General features: G+C 39.6%; 1 protein-coding gene and 1 pseudogene across 1 annotated transcript; one reads left to right on the top strand and one right to left on the bottom strand.

Annotated features, from left to right (window-relative positions):
* Positions 1-1,243: 1,243 nt before the first annotated feature.
* Positions 1,244-23,884, bottom strand: LOC146614744 (alanine aminotransferase 1-like). The gene is made up of 11 exons (XM_085375641.1): positions 23,531-23,884; positions 19,120-19,209; positions 18,686-18,794; positions 18,448-18,578; positions 16,711-16,954; positions 8,044-8,123; positions 7,818-7,954; positions 2,071-2,245; positions 1,838-1,993; positions 1,444-1,553; positions 1,244-1,349 (listed from the first exon to the last, which is right to left on the bottom strand). Exons 1-11 carry the CDS (start codon positions 23,882-23,884, stop codon positions 1,244-1,246), a joined length of 1,692 nt encoding a protein of 563 aa, XP_085231767.1.
* Positions 10,835-11,958, top strand: LOC146614745 (histone H1.5-like; annotated as a pseudogene).
* Positions 23,885-25,160: the final 1,276 nt, after the last annotated feature.

Consider the following 25,160-nt stretch of genomic DNA (forward strand, 5'->3'; position numbering starts at 1 on the left):
AGTTTCAAGTTTTCTTTTTGTATTTGTAGTAAGTTATGTACAGCGAAATAAAAGCTGCTTCCTTTAGTTCATTCCTCTGTGTCCTGCGAGTCCTGCATTTGAATCCAATATCCTGCTTGCACACAAAACATGACATTAATCGTATGCTAATTGTTGCCTACCTACCGAGCTATGGTTAAGATAAGGTAAACACATTAGAAGAGCAAAGATGGAGGATGAGTGTTAGAAGGATGAGAAAATAAACTTTTTTCAGTAAAAGTTAATGTGGGAATCCCTGATAGGCAGAGACAAATGCAATCATATAGTAAAACAGACGCTGAAAATGGACCAGACTTCAGTCAAGACAACATCTGAGATCCATCCACAACACAAGGTTAATTAAGCTCCATTCTGTCAATGTAATCTTTCAGATATACCACGTGTTCATGTGTGTGTTTAAACATTCAACATTCCTTTTCAAGATAAATAAAGCACATAGAGACAACATGTTTCCATGCACCTCAATTTATTTAAGATTTCCACAACACATATGAATCAACGATAAGACCTAGACAGTTATAATTCATCTAAAAGCGTCACTCTTAGCTTTGTTCACATTAACTGGAAAACCAAAAAATCTGTTTTATTTGTTGTTGGATATCATCCACCTATGCTTTATTCAAATTTTTTATACAAGCCCAGATAAATGGTGTGGGTTGTATCATGAAGATCATAAAGAATGAAATTTCTGTACCACTTTGTTCGTGGCCCAGGTTAATAATGACTGACTCTAGTGTTGTAAGCTGACAGAGTGCTGGCTAACACTCTAACTTCTAAATAAAGTGCTCTGATTTGTAAAGCTGATATGATGGAGAAAAGGAAGGTTTTGCGTGTGAATGAGACCAGGAAAGAATGAGATGGACATCAATGATTTACTGTGGCACACAAAAAGGGAGCAGCTGAAAGAAGAAGAAGAAGAAGACGCTCACTACTGAGAATCATGAGCATCATGTCAAAACTTCAATATAGCCTATGTTGTTTTTGGCTAAATTCTTTACTGTTGGAACTGTTGCAAAGCAGATGTTACTATTGCAGAATGACACTGAAATCTTTCTAAAAAAAATATTATTTTAGTTATACAGACAGTTATTTGAATTATCCTCTTGAGATACTTCACATAAATCTGACCAATCTCAAGTTTACACTTAGTTTAGGCCACCCTCCTCCACAGGGCACTATAAGCTGACTTCTTGCTTCTCTTTCTTTACACTTCTGTTGGGGTCACAGTGCCACCCATGAGACGGCAGTGAAAGGAGGTGAGGCGAGCTAGGACCTCTACCAGGGTGTAATGAGGAACAAGGATGCATAATCTGCGGGAGAGCACCACAAACAAGAGTCAACTTTTTGAAGCAATACAACATGCAGTACAAACCTCAAAAGGTTTTATGATTTCATATACTTTACCTCAAATGGAAGCTGTCAGTCATTTCCCCATGTTCACCTGCACCAGCTAATACACCCTCCTCTTCCAGTAATTTCTGACAGTACAGAACATCAGCTTTCAGCCCCAATAACTGAAAACAGAAGTGCATATAGGACAGTATGGCTTTCAACTTTTGTACCATCAGAATGATGTTTTTTTTTTTTTTAATATTCACATTTTTTTCACAATCCCTCAATAGTCTGTTTTCAAGGTTAAGCCATGTAAGGAATAAAGATGGAATCAGGTTCAAGTAAGGATAATGGTTTGGCATTCATTTGTAATGGCTAAACTTAGTGGTTAGACTTGGTATTCCATTAACATTGATAATAGACTGATGGAGAAAGAAAGATGGAAGATTGTTGGAACATTTCCCACCTTGGCCTGCTCCTTAATCCCACATGGTAAGTGCAGGCGAGGAAAAACATAGATTCCTCCAAGCACTGGCTGACACCTTACCCCTGGCAGTTTATTTAGGAGCTCCTGAACCCATTGAGCATTATGGGACAGAGTAGCCAGGATGAAGAAGGTCTCCTTTGTGAACAGAACAACCAGTAATTAAAAGTAAGAGTGTAACAGAGGACAACTGTTGGCTTTTGCTGTTTCCTCACCTGCATGTATGTGTGATACGATGGGTCTCCAGATTGTGGCGGATTGACCATAAGATCCAAACCAAGCTGTCCTGTGACTGGAGTACTGATATCACAACACAATGTGTTATCAAAATAATAAATCACCTCTGGATCCATATTAACTACCTCCATGTATCCAGCCCTCAGACCACACCTAAGATGCAGACACAGATTATCTTAATTAATTTATCAATATAATGCATTTAAAATTTGAGAAATGTCTAAACTATTCATTTAAATGCATGTATGGTATAAGAAGGCATGAAAAGTGAAGCTTGAAAGTATATTTCAAAGTGTATTTAGCCTACATTAATTCTAATGATCAGTATGTGGTTGCATAAACAAGCTATGCTATAGAAGCCTAAAGCCCTTTTCACAAAGGATACGGCGCATACAGTGCTGCGCACAGAAACACATTCATTTCTATTGCTTGTGGTGCAGAATAATGGTTTACTGCTGCGTCAAGCAAAGTGCAGCGCAAGCATATCAGCAAAAGGTACTGACACATCCCGTGGTCAAAGTTCAAACCAGTTTAACTTTGACTGCTGCGCGTTGTTATGTAAATTTGTGCAACCAATAAAAAAGAAGCCCACAGTTGCACTAAGTTCTATGAGGTGCCGTAAGGGACATTATTACTGAAACGCTCTCACACACACTACTGAAACGCTCTCACACACACTACTGAAACGCTCTCACACACACAACTGAAATTTTAGCTCTCACACACACAACTGAAACGCTCTCACACACACTACTGAAACGCTCTCACACACACTACTGAAATTTTAGCTCTCACACACACTACTGAAACGCTCTCACACACACTACTGAAACGCTCTCACACACACTACTGAAATTTTAGCTCTCACACACACTACTGAAACGCTCTCACACACACTACTGAAACGCTCTCACACACACTACTGAAATTTTAGCTCTCACACACACAACTGAAACGCTCTCACACATACAACTGAAACGCTCTCACACACACAACTGAAACGCTCTCACACACACTACTGAAACGCTCTCACACACACAACTGAAATTTTAGCTCTCACACACACAACTGAAACGCTCTCACACACACTACTGAAACGCTCTCACACACACCACTGAAACCAGAGGCATTTCCGCTGAACAGGAAGTTGTTTCCTGACAAGGAAACTGATGGAAAAAGTGGTATATTTCAAAACACTACAAGGATGTCTACTCAGCAACCTGCTAGTACAGCAGTCCCCAACCTTTTTTGCGCCACGTAAATGATATAAAAATAAAAAAACGATAAATACCATGAAAACCATAAATAGAAATGTGTTCGAATTTTTGTGGAGGAATAAAACCCATTACATAGAAAGATCTCAGCTTGTGAAGGGATACAATAAAGGTGGTATCAAAACTCCAGAATTGGAATTTATGGTTGGCACCCTTAGAATTAAATGGTTAAAATCTTGTCTGTCACAGCCAGACTCTACTTAGCTCCACATCCCATGATTCTTGTTTAATAAAATAGTATACAGGATTAGACTTTATTTTGAAATGTGATTTTGCGGCAAATAAAATCCCCATAAAGATATCAAACTTTATAAAACAGACGTTGCATTTTTGGGAAAATGAGATTTACCCACAACTTCTCCTCATAATTCAACCTTATGGAATAATAGGGTAATAACACTTAATCAAAAATCAATTTTCAAGAGTGACTGGTTTGAACAAAAATATTATATTCATAACAGATTTGTTGGATGATAACGGTGTCATTCTAAGTTACACAGACTTTTCAGAAAAATATTGTCTAAACTGTTCTCAAAGAGAATATAACAAATTTTGTGAACTGGTCCCACTGCCTCTGCTTCATTTGATTAAAATTTTTATGATATACAATAATTTCTCATCAGTGCTCCCAAATTTATTGCTAGGGCAATGTCAGCTGTTTGATAAAAATGCAATAAGAAATTTGTTAGTAGTTTCTTCAAAGACAAAATATTTCATAGTTACAACAGAATGGTTACATGGCATGGTTCTAATTTAGTTATTTCATATACACTGGATAAAGCATACTAAAAATTTATGAAATAGCCTATTCTACCTAAAGTTAAAGAAACACACTTTAAACAAAACTAATACTGTGGCAGAATTTCTAAAAAAAGAGATTTGGCTTTGAGGTGGATCAGTGTTCTTTTTGTACTGATGAAAATGAAACCCTAGAACATCTTTTTTTTCCCTATGCCCTATCACACAATGTATTTGGTGCAACTTAAAAAATTGGATTTCCCTAAATATTAATGATGTGCCACTGTTTGAATTACATCATAATTTTTTTTATATGGATCATCTAGCATTGGATGTCTCAGACATTATTAACATCATCATACTTTTGAGTAAATATCATATCCATTGTGCTAAATGGAGGAACGCTAAGCCTTCTCTCCCTGGTTTTATTGATGATTTTAAGATATTTTTCTTTGCTAAAAAAGACAAAAAGCACATATGCCAAAAAAATAACCAGGATAATGCACGTCTCCCGCTATTCTAAATTTTGACTTATGCTGAGGCTAATATATTGTTAAGTAATGCAGCTGTCTCACTAAGGTCCAGAATCGATTTGTTCCACGATTCGATTCAATTCAATTCGATTTGATTATGGGGAATTTTGACAGTCAGAAATATTATAATTCAGATCAGTACATTTACATATTTTTGTATTTAAAAAAAGGAAGCTGACACACGCAAGACTTTATCAAAGGTGTGAGCATCACAGCAGATGCCTTTGTGTCAAAGTAGCTGAAGATAAAACACATAAAAACATGAAGGTGGTTTTCCTGGCCTGGGATTTTATAAAAAAATATTCTGCAGTACATCAAAAACGAAAGAAAACCATTAATCAACATATGAACGTTACCTCTGACGTTACAGCGGTTTTATTAGAGACACGGCTAACGTTTTGCATTTTGCATAATTTTAAAAAGTTTAAATTTATTCAGTATTGAACGGCAGAAATTAGGTTTTCTTTTCGGAAGTATGTAAAATGAAAAAAAAAAAAACAGCGGCCGACTGCGCTGTAAACAACAGTAGACTTGTGCGTAACAAGCAAGCGAATAATGCAGAAAACAGATTTTTAAACGGAAAACTGTTCTTGAAGTACAGAGAGAGAGAAAGAGAGAGAGAGGGCTGTGCATGACGTGCGATTTTATCGTGGTGGAAGCAAAACAGTGAGGGAATTCATGACGATGTTTATGTGAAGCGCAGTTTGGATCTTCTTTTGCTGCTGGTTCAGTCAATATTGTTTGGAGAGAGATAAAACTAACAGCTTTAGAATCGGCGCAAAAACGGCGTGAAAACAAAGCGCGGACCTGCCGACAGATCAGAATCAGTGAGCTGTCGGCTTTCAGCCCCGACCGTGTCCGTGCTGTCGGGTGAGAAAGGCGACATCTCACTGATTCTGATCCGCGGGTCCGCGCTGTGTGTTTACGTCTTTGTGCAGAAGCCGTGTACCTGCTCTGATTTACTGTCTTAGCTTTTTGGTGGTTGTTGAAATTTTGTGAGGTTTCACCAGAGATTCTGGCATTTCGGGCAAAATAAATTTATATTAAAAAATCGATTCAGGATTTTAATGAATCGATTTCACGTTATCCAAGCCAGAATTGATTTTAATCAATAAATCGATTATAAAAACCCACCCCTAACTAACAGGTTGCTGAGTAGACATCTGTGTAGTGGTTTGTTTGAAATCTAACACTTTTTCCTTCAGTTTCCTTGTCAAGAATTAACTTCCTGTTTAACTGAAATGCCTTCCTGTTCAACTGAAATGCCTTCCTGTTCAACTGAAACGCCTTCCTGTTCAACTGAAACACCTTCCTGTTTAACTGAAATGCCTTCCTGTTCAACTGAAATGCCTTCCTGTTCAACTGAAACACCTTCCTGTTTAACTGAAATGCCTTCCTGTTCAACTGAAATGCCTTCCTGTTCAACTGAAATGCCTTCCTGTTCAACTGAAACACCTTCCTGTTTAACTGAAATGCCTTCCTGTTCAACTGAAATGCCTTCCTGTTCAACTGAAATGACTTGGTTTTTCAGTTGTGTGTGTGAGAGCGTTTCAGTTGTGTGTGTGAGAGCGTTTCAGTAGTGTGTGTGAGAGCGTTTCAGTTGTGTGTGTGAGAGCTAAAATTTCAGTAGTGTGTGTGAGAGCGTTTCAGTTGTGTGTGTGAGAGCGTTTCAGTAGTGTGTGTGAGAGCTAAAATTTCAGTAGTGTGTGTGAGAGCGTTTCAGTAGTGTGTGTGAGAGCGTTTCAGTAGTGTGTGTAAGAGCGCTTCAGTTGTGTGTGTGAGAGCTAAAATTTCAGTAGTGTGTGTGAGAGCGTTTCAGTAGTGTGTGTGAGAGCGTTTCAGTAGTGTGTGTGAGAGCTAAAATTTCAGTAGTGTGTGTGAGAGCGTTTCAGTTGTGTGTGTGAGAGCTAAAATTTCAGTAGTGTGTGTGAGAGCGTTTCAGTAGTGTGTGTGAGAGCGTTTCAGTAGTGTGTGTGAGAGCGTTTCAGTAATAATGTCCCTTACGGCACCTCATAAAGTTCAACCATAGGATGAAGAAAAATTTTTTGCGCATATTCGAGTTGGGTGAACTTTTTGACAGAAGTTAAGGTGCATAGTTTTTAAACTTCCAGAACTTCTTCTTTAAAGCTTTCTTCTTTGAGAGATACTTTTTTTTTCTTCACATTTGAACATAATACAACACAAACTCTCAAAGAGGACACAAAGTCACAGAGATACATGTTTTGAAATGACACGGAGCTGGGGCATCTAGTACATGTAGAACGGCCATAAACAAAACTGACATACAAGCAGAGCGCAGCGGCATTTTTAATAGATAAAAGGCAAATGGTTTGAACATGAATTAAGGCTGTAGATTGGGGAGAGCCTCAGGTGGGACTGGCGGAGGCTCTCAGGCCAGGCAGATCTCCGTGTACTAATGACAAGCTTGTATAGCAGAGTGTGTCAGATATAGATAGAGCCAAAGCAGACCCAGCAGACTTGCTGTGGTGCAAGTAGTGGTAGAATGGCCTGTTCTGGCTGGAACCAGGCTGGAACCAACTCCGGTGTTTCCTAGCATTTGCTACAATTGATTCATTTGCAACTTCAGCCAAATAGCCCAAACACTCACTAACCTAACATCTCCCAAAATTCCTTTTCAGTGGATGCCTCCACTCAAGAAGCCTTTGACACACTCTTCGGTTCAGCCTCCATCCCCATTAAGCCACATCCATCTCAGGTAAAATGCACCCATATGCCTTTTTCTCTCGCTGTCTCTTTCCCAAAAAACAATAGACAATGATGTTGGAGACATTGGCTAGAAGGAGTTGAGCACCCTTTTCTTTGCATGGACAGACCTTAGCCATGCCTTTTGCTCATCAAGCCATACAGATGCAATTTTTTCTGCACAAGTCTGGAGGCCTCCACCCGAGCCGGAGGTTTCTGCACCTGCTGGTCCCATCACCTCCGCCGGTCCACAGTGGAGCATCGCTGGACTGGCAATATCTCAATTATAAAGTATAGAAAATTGACTGAGGCCTAAAATGATATTATTACAAATATCTTTAAAAAAAACTACATTTTTGCGCCTCCGGCTTCCAGTTGAGCTCCAATGCCACCACTGTCCATGCGGCCATCCACCAGAACTTTTGTCTAGGATCCTGTTGGAAATTGTTGTTGACAAACATAAGAGACAGAACTCACTCTCTAATGCAGGTACTGGATAAAGAGTGGAAGGAGATCAGCTGCACTGTTTCTGCAAGCTCTATATCCATTTCAAACAGGACTTTCTTATAGGAAATAAACTCTCTGTCCTTCCCATACACGCTGTCCTGGTACACCTGGAGTGCAGAGGAAAGAAACTGATAGATAAAGAAAACCTGACAAATGCATAATAAAAAGCCAATCTGAAAAGACAGCTCATGGTCACCTCATCAGCTAACAGTAGGACTCTCTCAGCTGCTGCGAACTGAATCACTTCCTCTATTGACTTCCTGTCCTGCACATGGCCTAGAAAGACAAAGGTAATATAAACAGTGATGAAAGAAGACTGTATCTCCATCTAATGTACAGTACAGTGCAATAGTTACACCATTTGGCACATCCTCTACAGTGAAAATAACAAATAGCAAAGTTTTACAGATTACAGTTGTTAGATTTGTATTGTTGATTGTCATTTATGCTTAGAAATATTTACTTATATATGCTTAGAGTTTTGTAATTAGTTGTAGATTGGTAGAGGTTTTGATCCTTGATAGTCTGCAAACTTTGTGTGTATTAGACAGCACTTTGGGAGCATGAGAGGTCATACCGTGTCTTATTATTTTATGGTAGGATTAACGTAGTTGCGTCTGTTCTAGTCTAAGTGCTCTTTGTTTAGATGAACTGCAGGACTTCCTCACCGTGTTATCTAGGATGAACCATCTAGGGTGAGGGGGAGGCTACCCTCTTCCTGACCAAGGATGTTTGACCCTTTGATCAGCAGTCCACACACACACACACACACACACACACACACACACACAGGCAAGGTACTCTTTGTGTATGTAGACGTCATATGTTAATGAACTTATGCATATTCATGTAACCTCAATAAAAGGACAGTGATACGGGAGAACGGACGAGACCAACTGGAGTCAAGCGGTTGTCCGGTTCTCTCCCGTGCACGAGTAACATGAAGAACTTTGCCTATTTGTGTCTTGCTTAGCAGTGTAATTATATTGTCTTAACGTTCCAGCGAATAGGTTTATGCTACAAACCTATCATTAATTGGTCCTTCGATGCCGGAGCCCTGGAATCGCATTCACCGAGGGGAGGAGAGGCACGCTGAAAGTCTGACGTCAGCCAGGAAGTTCCTGTGGATTCGCTGTATGTCTTTTCTCCTCGATGAATGGCGATTGGCGGGATTCGAGGCTGATATTACACGCTAAGCAACACCGAGTAAGTTTAGAGTCCAACTCTATAACTGTACGTCTTCGCCGCTCAGTGGGGCGTTGTCCGTGGCCGCTTAGTGGGGCTAAAATTACGTCTTCGCCGCTCAGTGGGGCGTTGTCCGTGGCCGCTCAGTGGGGCTAAAATTCGCCGTCTAAGTGGGGCGATGTACAAAGCCGCTCAGTGGGGTTTTTTGTGCAGAAGCATTAAGTCGCAGAGTTGCGCAGTTCGAACTTTTTTTGGTTCGCCGTCTTAGTGGGGCGAAATACAGACCGCTGTGTGGGGTACTGTAGTGAGTTCTCCACCGCTCAGTGGGGTGTTGAGAAGTTCCGCGGGGTCCAGATTGTGCTGGACAGTAGGCCTATTTTGTGTTGTTGTCATTGTCGTCGTCGTTGTTGTTGTTGTTGTGTGTGCGGAGCAGAACATGTGGTCTGTGACACCGACTGTTGTTGTTATCATGGGTTTCTAAGCAACCAAGAGTGAGTCGGAGGGAGACAGACGTTTGTGCTGGACTTTGCTCCTGGCAGCACAAAGTATTTATGTAAAAAAGAGAGAGAGCGACGGCTCCACAGCTGCGCGGGTTCACGCGAGCGCGGTCACGCGGACCTGAGCCGTGCGGTTAATCGCAGGCTTAAAAATGGAAGAGATTAAAATGTTAGAAGTTTTCAGAAAACACACCAGCCTTGAAGAGCGTGTGGAGAAGGCCAGCCCACATCAGCAGCTATGCTCTGGTGGGTGGCTGTCCCCCCACCCCTTGCTGACACAAAACGTTAACTCTTCAGCCTGTGTGCCAGACCATAGACGTAATTGAGGTGGATAGTTGTTAAAAGTCATCTACATTACGCTTGTGATTGCTTAAATTCAGTACGATGACATGTGAGGTGAAGTGATATAGGTAAATATTTAAACTAATGAAGTGCATAGAGGCACTTGACCTGTGTGGAAGACTTTCGTCTTATTATGAGCCATTGTTGAGATATAGAGCACATCTGTGAAAACAACTAATATGCTCAACCCTGTATGAAACATCTAAAAGTACATGATGGAGAAGCTGAGTTGAATATGAAAGTGTAAGACTTTGCCGCTGTGGGCAGAGCAACTACTGTGTGATGTTGCGTTGCAGTTTTTTTTTTTCTTCTGAGCTGATGAGCAGGCTACACATTATCAGATCGAGAGCTGTCTGAGAACTACTCTAAGAGAGGGAAACAGCGCTATGATAACTGTGATAACTGGAGTGTGCAACGTTTCCATGAGCAGTTTTCCTGCATCTTGACTTGTGTGTAGAGTGTTCATAACATCAGCATCATGTTTTTGATTATTTGTTTGTTGGGTTGAAAAATAGTTAAATAAACTGGTGATCATATTTACGGATCACCATGGCACATATCATCAGCCATGTGATTTATTTTTGCAGATGACAAAGTGAGTGTGAATGTGTCTGATGTCACAGTGTTTTTGTGCACTGTGCAAGAGTAATTGCCTTTGATTGTGAGTGACAGCGGTGATTTTGCAGGTCACCAGCTATTGTAAATAAAAAAAAATAAAAAAAAGAGTGAATAAGAGGGAGAATTTATATTGTAGAAAAAAATAATCATAGGAAAAAGGTTTTGTGTTGATCAACCAAAAAAAAAAAAAAAAACAACTATAATTTCATTTTCTGCTTTTAAGAAAGGACTGTTCACAAAAACACAGAGCGAGAGAGAGAGAGAGATATGTGTTGATTAAGCAGTGATGATAATAATGAAATGTCTTAGTTGTCACTTTCAGGTGAAAAGCGGACCTGAATCAATTTTCCACATGCAGCGGTCGGAAGAAAGTTATAGTTTAACATCATTGGAAACATGCAGGCCAAGTTTCTGGCTGACTTATTTACAGTGCCATGTGTTTCTCAACCTCACAAGCGAGCTCACTCCTCCCTGAAGATAAGGAATGCAGCTCCATGATAAAGAGACAGCAGCAAGTCCTGAGCACAAAAAGTCCCAGCAAAGCAGCAGCAATGTGGATAAACAGCAGCAGAAGAAAGCAAACCCATCTTCCTGTCTGATTGGATGAATTCCACGGAGGGGCGAGCAAGATGGCGGTGGCAGCATGTTGAAATGCTCAAAAAGGACTGAGTGACTCGGGCAAGCCACATGCAGCTAGCATGCTGGCTAGCGACATGAAAGAAATGGACCCTTCATGATGCGTTCAACGTGCCAGCGCTGTGGTGGGAAAGGCTCCATCATAAACACGCCCTGCGCCCTGCGCCAAGGTTCAGGCCAAGAAGAAGAAGACGATGACTTCCAAGCCCAAGAAGGTCAGCCTCAGCGTGGGCGAGCTGATTGTGAAAGCCGTGGCCGCTTCCAAGGAGCGCAACGGCCTGTCCGTGGCCGCCCTCAAGAAGGCTCTGGCTGCCGGAGGCTACGATGTGGACAAGAACAAGGCCCGTGTTAAGACCGCCATCAAGAGCCTGGTGGCGAAGGGCACTCTGGTGCAGACCAAGGGCACCAGGACCTCCGGATCCTTCAAGATGAACAAGGCTACTGAGAGCAAAGCCAAGAAGCCCGCCGCGGCCAAAGCCAAGAAACCGGCAGCAGCTGCTAAGAAGTCGCCCAAGAAGGCAGCAGCAGCACTTCAGCTACTAGACAGGACAAAGCTGAAGGAGAACTGCCGGGACTGTTGAAGTGGGAGAGGACAAAAGAGTGAGAGGACAACAGAGTGAGAAGACTAGGTGAGAACACATAGGAATTATTTAATGTGGGAAATCAAAATTTGGGTTAGCAAACCTGGGGAAAAGAAAACTGACTGCTTAAGTTGGAAAATTGAGACGGAGTCTGAAACATTGCGAAAATAGAAACATATACAAAATCACACACACACAAGCAGAACATGCATTAACCCTACTAACAATTCCAAACACAAAATGACTCATGAAGACTCATAGTACATTAGTTAAGAAATGATTAAATAATAGCAGAGAAGTGTGTAGGAAAGGCAGCTTTAAGAACATGCTCTGCTGGAGATGCAGCTCCACAGACATGCATTAGACCTGCCTAATAACACAAACACATGTAATGAAAATTAGCTTGTTATCTTTCATCAGTGTTAAAATAGTGTCAATTTAGCAGACACTTGTTATTAAATACTGAATTTATCCAATGCAAAAAATTGACTCTCCAGGTTGCAGGACAACAGTTTAACTTTTGTGGGAAAAAAGATCCTGGTTTGACCAACCAGTGATCAGACAATAAATTTAGTTGTTAAAATGGTAAATTGGGAGAAGCTTCCTGCTTGATTGAGGCAGCACATGTAATTTACTGTATGAGGGAAATTGTCTTTTGTGATACTATTTTGAACATGCTTTTCTGTCGTCCTGTCAACTTAGTGGGTTAATAGCTGATATGCAAATTAGTTGATCGGTTTTAGATTAATGAAAGGTGACTGAATTCTAGTATGAGTGAATGAGATGTGTTGGAGTTGTTGTGTGTTGAGTGGAGACTCTAAAACACTGAGTTTCCTGTTTTGATGTGCGAGTGAATCCTGTATTTAGATACACAACTCTGAATACATCAGAACAAACGTCTTTTGTGAAGTGCATGACAGCATGTCACATGTTTTATGATGAAGGGAAAAAAGGAAAATTGAATAAAATAGATCTGTGGCTTAAATGAGTGAAGAGCACAGACCGGGTGATTAAACTCATAGCTAATATGACATTAGGGTTATGTTGTGTGTTGTGCAGTTGATGGTTGGTTTGGAGTGAATCTAGCTGATGATTCTTCTCCTGTTGTGAAGATGATGAGGAGTTTGTGTCATGACTTAACAAGGCCTTTTTATTTTGATACTTTCACAGTGCACTGAGAGTTTGGTTTGATAATCTCTGTTATTTTTTATTTTTCATTTTTGAACAAGCACTGATTTTTGCTTGTGAATTTCTTTTCTTTGAGCAGATCTGCAAGTCGGGAATTAAAAGCGTTACACGTCGTCAAGAAAATTGTTGCAAGTGAGTTTCTCCACATTTAAAATGGGTTCAGGAGAAAGCCACTTATTTGGGACAATTAGGAAATGAGAGTCCCCCCCCCAAAAAGGATTCAACGAGGAAATCCAGTCTAAATTATTTTTCTTTTTGAAATAACGTCGTTTTGCTGAGCGTGGAAACGAATGCGATGATAATTTCCACAATTAGCAAAAGAAGGGACCACTGAGTGAATGAGTAAGAATTTTAAAATAACTGACTGACTGACTGAACATGATTGTGTGAAGTTAACCCCCACCTGACAAAGGTGCAGATGAACCCATGTGTTTCCTTTTACAGGAGCAGAAAGATGACAGCAACACTCGAGGTTGCATGATGATTTAACCTTTTAAATGCCATTTTCTGTGTCTGTGCATTTATCAGGTGTGTTATTCATAGGCTTGTGTTGCTCACAGAGATAACTGTGACAAAGTATGCATACGCCTGCGCAAGCGCTAATATTTGCATTTTCTTTTCTTACAGCATGCCAGTTCTTCATGTGAATTGATGATGCGATTTATACCAGGACAACTGGTTGATGTTTTTTCCTACTACAGGATTTCTGGGTTTATGTGTGAGGAAAACTGTGTTTACGGGTTATGAGTGGTGATGCTGTTGCATTGTGTTGATGGGAAAATGTGAAGGTTACTTTGATAATGTGAATAACGTGTGTGAAATTTCCTGTGTTGAGGACTGGTGTTACTTCTTTCCACAGCTAGGGTTGACTTTATGGTGTTTTTATGGCACCTCTGGAACCTGTTGACCTGTGTCTGACCTCTGTCTGACTACAGTCAATGTGTATTGCTAATGTTAGTTTCTTTGAGAATGCTGTGGAAGATTCAGCTGAAACGGACAAGTGACATGAGTAAAACAAATAAGAGATACAGTGTTTCTGGGATAGTTTGATATGGGCTCATTAGCTGGCCACTTTTGAGCCCATAGTGATATATAAGTGGAGTGGCTTTGCTTAAGAGCAGTCACCGATTACATTAATGTTGCCTGAGTACATGGGATGATCCATGTCTGAGGCGACTTATGAAAATAATTGTAGTTTACTGATTTGAGAAAACCTGCACATGACACTTGTCTTGCTGATGTTGAATGCTTCTTGTCCTTATGATACAATTGTTTACAGGTATGAAGTTTGATTTTACTTCCAGATTTTGTTTTCCAGGCCATGATGGTGTGTCTGCAGGCTCCTGGGAGAGCCAGGTGTTAAGCAAACTTAATATGCAAAGCACACTAACATTTTCATTGCAGGATTGTGGGTCCAGGGTGGTGCTGCTCCAGGGGAGGAGATGCCCTGATGTTGCCTGGGATATGATCTAGCTAATCTTTTTCTTTGAGACAGGAATCCAGGTTTGGTGAGTTGACGCATGGGTGTGTCCATGCGTCAAGAGGAGGGGTCCAAGGATTAACATTAAACAATGTTTTTTATTATTGTTGCAGTGATTTGTGTGATTAGCCGTTTTATTTACAAATATTAAACCTATGCAAGTGGTGCACCCATGTTCAGATGAGGCTTTGATGGCCTATAAGTGAAGTTCACTGAACTAAAGAATGTGGTTTGATGATTGTTGACATACTCTCCAAATAGTTTGTCTTCCTAGCAAGGAAATACAGGTGCAGCAGTAATCTCCTGAGAAATCTTCAGAGGCCCAGTGAGAAGCGCATAGCTGACAGGACCAGGCAGTGGTTGAGGTCAAAGATCAAGCTGGTTGGGGCCCATCATGAAATCAGACCTTGGAGCCACAGCAAGGACCATGAAACTGCCTGCAAAATAGAGGAGAGGATCGTCCACAAGATGGGAGAGAGGCTTCAGGAGGATCAGAGATCATCTTCAGCACAGCAGACATCACACAGAGAGCTGTGCTACTAAGCTTCCAGGAAATCAAGAGGAGACTTCCCACAGCAAGATTTTAAATAAAATGAAAGATTCAATATTGACGCTGAGGAAGACGACTAAGGTGTACGACGTGCTCTGCCTTAAACCTTCAGCAGCGTTGGAACATAAACACTCAGGGGATGAGGAGCGTGCCAAGCTCCATCGACAGCGTAGGAGGAGTTCGAGGATGACATCATGATTCTGTGAAAAGCACAGGAACCAGAAGCTATGGTGGTGATGACAGCAGTTTCCTATGAACATCACCTAATGCTGTGCCACTATACTGTGCATACGATGACACTCTGAAGGCTGCTGGGATCATAACAGCAGTAAGACAACAGAACCCTGCACCCTTTCCACAGAGGTGTTTCTCTGCAGAGCGTGGACAATGAAGGAGTCATAAATATCCCCCTCGCAGGATGAAGGCCTGAAGTGAGGTAATGGGAGGCCATAAAACTAGAGTGCTGAGAGGTCTGCAGCTTTGGAAATAGCTGAGAACCATGTTGACAAACAACAAAACCAACTGGTATGTTTGAATGTTTATTCTACATACATTTGGACTCTGGTCCTATGGACAACGATGGAAACAACTGGAAGAGACATTCATGACGCCCTGCAGAACTCAAACCACTCTGCAGAGAGACATGTGATGTGCACACCTGGAGGAAGCATTACCAAGCTGAGATGTTTTTGAAAATGTTACTTTTTTATTTTCACTATTAAATTAACAATTTCTTTGTTTGCTCGTAAGATGCAGTTTGCCATGAGATGAGCTCAATGAATGGGATAACTGCTAATACATTTGTTGAACTGTGTACCTTTTCAGTAATTTAGGGTGATTTGACATATGCTGAGTATAAAAATGTTTGCATTGAAACTGTCAGACATGAGGTATTCATACCTGGGAACTTTTCAAGCATAAAGGTCAAAAAGGGGGGAAATGTTAGATTTGTATTGTTGATTGTCATTTATGCTTAGAAATATTTACTTATATATGCTTAGAGTTTTGTAATTAGTTGTAGATTGGTAGAGGTTTTGATCCTTGATAGTCTGCAAACTTTGTGTGTATTAGACAGCACTTTGGGAGCATGAGAGGTCATACCGTGTCTTATTATTTTATGGTAGGATTAACGTAGTTGCGTCTGTTCTAGTCTAAGTGCTCTTTGTTTAGATGAACTGCAGGACTTCCTCACCGTGTTATCTAGGATGAACCATCTAGGGTGAGGGGGAGGCTACCCTCTTCCTGACCAAGGATGTTTGACCCTTTGATCAGCAGTCCACACACACACACACACACACACACAGGCAAGGTACTCTTTGTGTATGTAGACGTCATATGTTAATGAACTTATGCATATTCATGTAACCTCAATAAAAGGACAGTGATACGGGAGAACGGACGAGACCAACTGGAGTCAAGCGGTTGTCCGGTTCTCTCCCGTGCACGAGTAACATGAAGAACTTTGCCTATTTGTGTCTTGCTTAGCAGTGTAATTATATTGTCTTAACGTTCCAGCGAATAGGTTTATGCTACAAACCTATCAACAGTCTAAAGTAAAATGTCAGTCATATATATTTAACCTCTTTAATATTCTGGATATTTATAATTGAGCTATTTGTATATATTAGAGCTATTTCTAATATTTTGTAACTTTTTAATATATTGTATTATTGAATTTATTTCAGTCAGTTGCTGTCCAGCAACTGTAACCACATAATTTCCTTCGGGATTAATAAGGTGTGCTGATTCGGATTCTCATTTCACTTAGCTACTGTGTTTTACTTACCTGTGGGATTTCCCGGGTTGCTGATGTAAATGGCTCTGGGCTCACAGTACCCCCGAGCAGCCTTTAAAGCTTGATGCATGTTGTCCAGGTCTACAGCCCACCCTCTCTCCTCTGTCAGCTGGTACGGTACCAAGACTACCCCAGCCTCCTCCAGCACATTGTACAGCATGTGTGGGCAGGGCCCAGGTATCAGCACGCCTGTCCGAGTATTCCCCTCACCACTGGCCAGCAGTTTCACAGCAATCTTATAACAATAATCGAAAAAGCTATATTTTTTTCCTTTAGGGAGAGCAATCTTTTCTGTCACTTTTTGCTACAGGTTATTAAAAAATCAGGAATAAATGAAATAAAATAAATGTTTGAAGCAGAAAACAAAGTAAAACTGTTTCCCCTCGCAACTCCCTTTGCAACAATGAGAGATCACTCACACATTTAAGCTTTTCTTTACAACTAACTCAATAAACTATGTTTAAAGGCTAAATTAATACAATACACCTGGTTGTTTCAAAGATTCTAAAAATATGTTACATGTAGAAGTAAAAATGTTTAAGCTGTTGTTTGAGAATATTTTGGTTATTTTGGTTGAGGTTTTTACAATGTGTAAAGACTGGACATTATTATTAATACAAATCATATTATTTTTCAGTTAAGTGCAAAGATAAAATGTGAAAGCTAAACAACTACTACAGTTTGCTATAGCAGAAGATACATAAAAAAGTCATGGAAAGGATTTCCACGTCATCAAATTGCTTTATTTCAGCATTATGCAGGTCTGTTATTCCAACTTAATGTACTTGAGTTGGCTTATTAATTAATGATGAATCAACTTATTTACTGCAGTTGAGTCCAGCTTAATTTAATTGAGTTGATCCAAGCCACGCAAATTACATTAGTCCAGCAAAAGCACTTAATGCTGATAAAAAGTCATTTATGAACAATAAATAGCAATAGCATACACGTGGTGTGTGTATAATTTCCTGCCTCTTGTGACCCTAGTGATTTTCCTGTGGTTTGTAATGATTTTGTGATATTGCTAGTCCAGGCAACTAACCAGTCTTGCTAGCTTGCATTATGTCATCCCAACAAGAATAAATTTAGCAAGTGTTATGCTGATGAATTTGATGCAGATTGTATATGTTTCAACTATGTTCACTATAGAAACATCAAATTGTTTAGTTCAAATTACAACTTAGACTCTTTAAATGAAATAACTATCCAATTTTAGTTTTTTGAGCGATGGTAAACCCTAAAGATTTGTGGGTGTGTGGTCTGAGTGATAGGTGTGTTCACTCAGATAACTGCACTTTCCAGCTGTCTGTTTTTATGCTATTGTGTCCTTTCAAAGCATTTTAAAAAAGATAAAGTGGCTGATAAAGTTGGACATTGCATCTTGCTTAAAATGTGTTTTATTGTGTGGCCTCCCTTGATGTTAGACATGTTTAATTATGTAGTGCAGCGGTCCCCAACCCCCCGGGCATCGGACCGGTTCGTGAGTCGTTTGGTATAGGCTGGGACTGATCCACTGCCCTGTGACTTATAGGAATAGGTGGCTGAGATGAATGTCATATGTGCTGTTGATATTAGTTTACTTGTTTCTAGTTTTCACGGTGCTCCATGATTGTGAGAGGAATAAAAGAATTGTGGACATCAGTATGAAGCGTGGATTCTTTCGACCAGAGTAGATACATGTAGCATTTGTGTAACTAGAAATAGTACGAATAGTGTTCATAGTCATACCATTATAGCCCTTTGAGAGCCAGCAGAAATAAAGATGTTTTGGGCATATGAAGGAACTCCATCTCTTTTTGTGATGAACTCAGCGATGCTTTGCCTCACATGACGAAGACCAGAGGATGCAGTGTATGAACCTATCAAATTATAATTATTTAAGTATATTTCAATATACATGTGAGTTAAAATCCCAGACTCTCAAGTTTAAAATTCAGTTTGTACATGCAAATTTTTTAACCCTCACCCACACTTGCTCCGTCACAGGCCTCCAGGAGTTTCTGAGCTCTTATCTTGACATCCAGAGGAAAACATTTGTCTTCCAGCAGCTGAGGGTATATACACACTGCCAAGACCTGAGGAAGTAGGCCAGATTCAGAGAGGAGTTTGTAGACAAGACTTTTTGAACAAGGAAAGTGTTTTTAACACATTAAGAAGACAACATGGTTACAAATATAGGATATGTATGGTGCAAGAGTAATATAAAATGCAGGAATTAACAATAATCACTATACATTACATCCACTGCAGAAAGTAATGGACATAAATAAAGCACATGAAAATAAAATGGATAAATAAGATTACACTTAAAAAATCACAACTTATATGACAGATACACAAGTTTGACAGGAATGCTTACACAACACAAAAAGTTACACAACACAATTAATGAACACTAACCTGTCGAAGAAATGAAACATGTTGTAAATCAACTCTGTGGGGATCACCTGAGCTAACATCAATCACCTTCTTGAAGGGTTTCTGCGCCCCCTGCAGGACAACACATGTTTAAGACTCAATTCTCTAGACCCGAAACAGATTTTCTCATTTCTCGCAACATTTCTGAGGTTCTCAGCTCCCAAGTTAGCTAACAGTTTTAGAGAAACAACTCAGTTAAAACAATTAACTCATAAATGAAGAAGCAGTTTGAATGTTTATTACAGCTGAAAGTTTCTTTGATTTAATGAAAACCAGCCTGGTTAAAATATTTAGATTTTTAATCAAAATGGCAGTGGACCACAGAAGTGTGTTCCTCATCTTCAAATTTTCTTAACTCTTTAACCCTTAAGTAACCCCTGAAGTTCCTTTCTGAAGTGAGCCATTTCTGTCATATTTAACGCTTTTGGTTTAACTCTTTCACTGAGACTTCAACTTTGCTAGCTCTTCATTCCTCAAAGATTTTATCCAAGCAGCTCCGCTATGTTTGAAATTGCTGCAAACCTGTTGTGTGTGTGCTCTGTCAATATGCTTACATATATCAGGGGCAAATATGGGTTTAATATCTTGCCCAAAGACACTCAGTTAATCAGACTTGAAGAATCAGGGACTGATATTGTGTTTAATTAAAAATATTAAGTAGGTTGAACTCAATTTTTAACAATTTGTTATTAGAACTCAATTTAAGTAAGTTACCAGTACTTTTTATGCAAAAACGCTGATCAACTCAATTTATTTGAGTTGTCTTAACTTAGAAAAACTAAGTAAGCTGGAAATGTTGCTTCTCAGTGCGGAAGGCTGAAAGACGTGTTTTGAAAGTGCCACGCCACTACTGTCCCCCTCCCTAGCATGGATGTTAATGTTAGCTATGTTATATTGCTGCCTCTGTTCGGTGGTGTCGAGCCAAACGGACTTTAACGTGTGTTTGAACGAGCTGACGGTTCACTCGTTAAGCTGAAAGAAAGATGCTTTAATCACAGGAGTCACACATGTGTCCACTGAACCATCTGGGAACTCTTCTTGTTTCGTAATAACACAAATACTAAATCCTCCTTCTTTTGTGCTGTTTTGTAGCAGTGTATACACCTGAGACTGTCACCTGTCTGTCTGTGCTGCACTCTCTCTCTGTTTCTTTCTCTCTGTGTTGTGTAATAAAAGTATGAACATGTATTTATAAGTTACACTTGTGTTTGAATCCTGCAGCTTATCACACATTTGATTTCCATGTGTGACAACTGCAAGTGTCCAGAGTGATGACAGACTGAGGGACCCACTGCTGCACATCATCTGTGAGGCATTGCACTCACTGAAGGAATAACTGAAGGAACAACATTTGTCTCTTATATATGATACACCTATATATGCACTGTCAAAGATACTTGTCTTTGAGTGAAGATTTAAGGTGATAAGACATATAAATAACTGCAACTTGAATCTGTACTGAGGCTCAGTATTTGACACAGAGTTCATGTTCACTGCTGTAATAGCTAATAATGATTAATATAATAACTATAATAATATTGGGCATATTATATTTACATTACCAAAGTGATATGACTTTAGTCTCATGAACAACATTAGCTAATTGTTATTTACTAACTAATCTTGAAATAACTGTTCAGTACAGAAATGAAGCCCAAAAATCATGTTTTACTGTCCTGTGGTCTCAGCCTCAGATACTTATCAAATCACACAAAGCTCTTGTAGAAACAAACAAACAAATGAACAAAATATGTTCTCCTTCATTTCTGTCAAGCAAAGTTGTATGACACATTTCCAGCGGTTAGTATCATGGTTGCTAGGCAACCTGGGAAGCGCGACGGAGACTAGACCGTCGCATACAGACGAACTTGCTGTTTAATTTGCAAATCGAGCTCAACACTGCCCCTAGCGTCCTGGAGCACTTCCGTTGTGTTTTGGAATTTGCATGTGTTTTGGAGTTTGCATGTGTTTTGCATTTTGCAAGTGTTTTGGAGTTTGCAAGTGTTTTGGAGTTTGCAAGTGTTTTGGAGTTTGCAAGTGTTTTGGAGTTTGTACGTGTTTTGGAGTTTGTACGTGTTTTGGAGTTTGCAAGTGTTTTGGAGTTTGTACGTGTTTTGGAGTTTGCAAGTGTTTTGGATTTTGCAAGTGTTTTGGAGTTTGTACGTGTTTTGGAGTTTGCAAGTGTTTTGGATTTTGCAAGTGTTTTGGAGTTTGTACGTGTTTTGGAGTTTGTGAGATTATAATATTATTTTATGCCATGTTATACCCCTAATTAAAGATTGTGAATTATTATGTAGTTTTAGTTTGCATTATTCTCCTGAATTAGAAGAAGGTGATAACTATTGCATTTGTTAAACTGATTTGCATTACATTAGATTGCTGATTTATTGTGAATGAATGATATTGTTTTATGATGCATTATACTTCTGAGTTATAAGAAATACTGTTCGCAGAAAGTCATCGCCTTATTTGTCTGATTAGAAGAGAACAGAACATACTGGAGTTTTCTGCCCCATCTCAGCAGGAGCAGATAAACAGGGAGCCAAGGTCGTAGCTTAGGCACTGTGTGAGAGAAAGCATGTGAATGTTTAGGCTTTTATGATAAGGTGGGGGCCACTAGAGGCTAAATGCTCCACCATTTTGAGATCTGATGCTGTCTGCGTACGGTGTCCATCTCCCACGCGTGTGATCATTAAAATCATTGTTTGACTCAACCCGGCCGGACCAGTGTTGTTATTGTGGTTTTTCCTCTTGTGTCCATCCCCAATATTTGAATCCGTAACAAGTTTGCAAGTGTTTTGGATTTTGCAAGTGTTTTGGATTTTTCATGTGTTTTGGAGTTTGCAAGTGTTTTGGAGTTTGCAAGTGTTTTGGAGTTTGTACGTGTTTTGGAGTTTGCAAGTGTTTTGGAGTTTGTACGTGTTTTGGATTTTGCAAGTGTTTTGGAGTTCGCAAGTGTTTTGGAGTTTGTACATGTTTTGGAGTTTGCATGTGTTTTGGAGTTCGCAAGTGTTTTGGAGTTTGTACATGTTTTGGAGTTTGCATGTGTTTTGGAGTTTGCAAGTGTTTTGGAGTTTGCAAGTGTTTTGGAGTTTGTACGTGTTTTGGAGTTTGCAAGTGTTTTGGAGTTTGTACGTGTTTTGGAGTTTGCAAGTGTTTTGGAGTTTGCAAGTGTTTTGGAGTTTGTACGTGTTTTGGAGTTTGCAAGTGTTTTGGAGTTTGCAAGTGTTTTGGAGTTTGCAAGTGTTTTGGAGTTTGTACGTGCTTTGTCTCTAGGGGCCACCGTAAGAATGTAACCAAACTGTTTATCATTGAGAAAGTGTGATGGAACATTAACATAGTGTTAGTTTTTAACCAGCTGTTGTTATTATTTAGCCAGTTTTTGTCTGTTGGAATCTTTCTCCTACAACAGAACATAGATGTGATGCTTCATATCTTGAATATGGAGGAGCAGACATGAATTAAAATGTATCCTCACAGTATGCAAATGCCTACGGGGACTCTCTTCTCTTCTACATTTTGTATTTTACATTTGGCCCACATAAAACGTGATTAGTCTGATGAAAGAAGTCCTTCCCGACCACTGCATTCAAATAGAGTGGGACAACATTGCTGCTTCCACAAACTGCAAACCCACTGATGTGTATTTTTAATAGATTAATTATATGTTTGTTGGAAGACATAATTACACACCAACCTCCTATATATTTCGGAGTACACTATGGTTTTTGGCTATTTAATAGTGTAAAATAAATTACTGACTTCACCTTTAAAGGTGGTGTAACACTACTGCTGTGTATGTGGAGAAGATGTAGACATTTGTTCACAACCCTGTGACAACCATTAAAAAATAAACAATTAAACAGGAATCTGTAACTCTCAATTTGTAAGACCTTCTGATTAGTAGACGGCCTGCTTCAACATCTAAGGCACAGCCGCATAGTGTAGTTGCATGTTGTCACCTTACTGAGATGCTGTATGTTACTTTAACTCCTTTAATTTAGCACTCCTCAGTAGATCTAAGAGTGTGTAGATAACTGTAAATCCTGTAAGCAAGTAGAGCTGTCTTGTCACAAGTGATTTTTGTGATTGTTTGCTATGACAGATCTGTAAATACCTTTTATGTGTAAATCAAGGAGTTTGGCAAGTGTCAACTTACCTATATTTACATCTCCAGTAGGGAAATGTATGCATTCTCATTTACACATTTGGCTACATGTTCTAAAAATAAATAAATAAATAAAAAAAACCACACATTGCGTTACCACTTGAAGAGAGGCTAGTCTTTCCCGATGTTTGCTACAGAGATTGCATTTACTTTATTCCACGGACACTTTTACTTAAAAGAAAGATATTTTGGATATATACGTTTGAGCTGATTGCCAGGACTTACCAGTGAAATCTCTTTTCTGATTCGTTCAGCCAGATTCTGAAGCATAGTTTGCGGAGAGTCTCTAAGCCCTCTCACTGTGGGGTTCACATGTTGAAGAGAAGTCATCATCTCCATGAAACAGTTGAACTCAAATGTTGGAGCTGTCCATTTAAAACTATTGCAGTCCGAGGAGCTTTGCCAGACAGACACTGCTTCTTCCAAATTACTTTCTAGCACAGACTTTCCCAAAATGTGGGGCCCGCCCAAAGCCATTGCGGGGGGCGGGGGCAACGCTTGGACACTGCTAGCACAGGGCGCCACACAAACGCAAAGCAGGAGATGAAGCATCGCTGAATGTTTCCAAACCAACTTCATTCTAAGCCAAAGACTAGAAAATATGGTGAAGCATATCTTCCCTTTCAGATGTTAGCTCTTTATACAGTAAAGTTACAGTGGGATACAAATAATATCAGGCTGATTCTGCCATCCTACCACGATTTGGTCCCCCTGTCTAAACAGACAAATAGTATCCCACAGCTGTTTATGTTTTTAAACCCATTTTGCACAGAGAAGCATTTTTTGAAAAATGTATTGATAGCAATGTTGAATATTATTACACAGAATAAAAACAACTACATGTAAAATAATTACACCGTGACGCCTCTGCCGTTCTAAATAGAGACAGTAACTGCGTGTTTATATGCAAGCGTGTAAAACCTGTAAATCTGAATATCTGCCATTCTGCAATTCATCTCATGTAAACAATAACGTGACGCACAGCGTGACGTGAAAAAAGGCACATACCTTTGACGTTGCATGACGAACTCTGTATTCCTCCTCCACACGTAAACGCAAAAAAGGAGTTTTAAAATCTCAGTTTTCTGTGATTCGAAACGCCGTTTACGTGTGGACGAAACTGCTGCATTTTCAAAAATACCCGTGTAGGTGCGGACGTAGCGTAAAAGAGTTAGTAGTTTATTTCCTTACTACCTGTAATTTATTGCAATTACTTGTATTTGCGTAACTGTTTACTAAATATTTGAGGTGTGAAATAAACCGCAATGGAGCAAAATATGGGTGTGTGTGGTTGGAGGATGTGATTGTGCGTGAGTGTGAGTGTGCGCGCGCGGGGGGGGAGGAAAAAAAGTTTGGGAACCACCGCTTTTCTTTGCAAGCTCCTTTGACTACGATGACCTGGATGACTGAGAACCTTCACAGACATTTTGGGAACCACTGTTCTACCACAACAAATTAAAGAATAACTAACTGGTGGACCACTTCAACAGAATGAAATGGGACTGCAGGTTTAATATGTAATTCTTTGACCAGAAAGAGACCTATGTACTGGTCTAAAAGAAAATAATGTAATGTAAAACCCAAGCAAGAATATTTATATATTAACTTGTATTTTTAAATAGATCACAATATTTTAGAAATTTGTGGTTTTAATACGCAACTGTTTTTGCAGTTATTAATGACACCATTCCTTTTATAAGGCTCTTATTTAATTTACACTGGGGCTCCAGTCACATACATATCAGCATGTTCCGAATAAATAAATAAGGGTCAATAAATATTTTTATCATATGACTACCTGTTGAACAAGCTCTTTGTAATGCTTGTAATGTAATGCTTTGACAAAATCAGAATA

Source organism: Diplotaxodon limnothrissa, linkage group LG17, assembly GCF_057381915.1.
Source record: "Diplotaxodon limnothrissa isolate DT_005_m linkage group LG17, D_limnothrissa_male_GT1.1, whole genome shotgun sequence".
NCBI lineage: Eukaryota > Metazoa > Chordata > Actinopteri > Cichliformes > Cichlidae > Diplotaxodon > Diplotaxodon limnothrissa.

Bases quoted from the DNA above. Each gene is read 5' to 3' on its own strand.
- LOC146614744 (XM_085375641.1), bottom strand. From the start codon at position 23,884: ATGAAGTTGGTTTGGAAACATTCAGCGATGCTTCATCTCCTGCTTTGC. The intron at 2,246-7,817 runs GTGAGTTCTGTC...TCTGCATCTTAG, and splicing joins TCCAGTACCTGCATTAGAGA to GTGTGGTCTGAGGGCTGGAT. The intron at 1,994-2,070 runs GTGAGGAAACAG...CTGTTCACAAAG, and splicing joins CGTATCACACATACATGCAG to GAGACCTTCTTCATCCTGGC.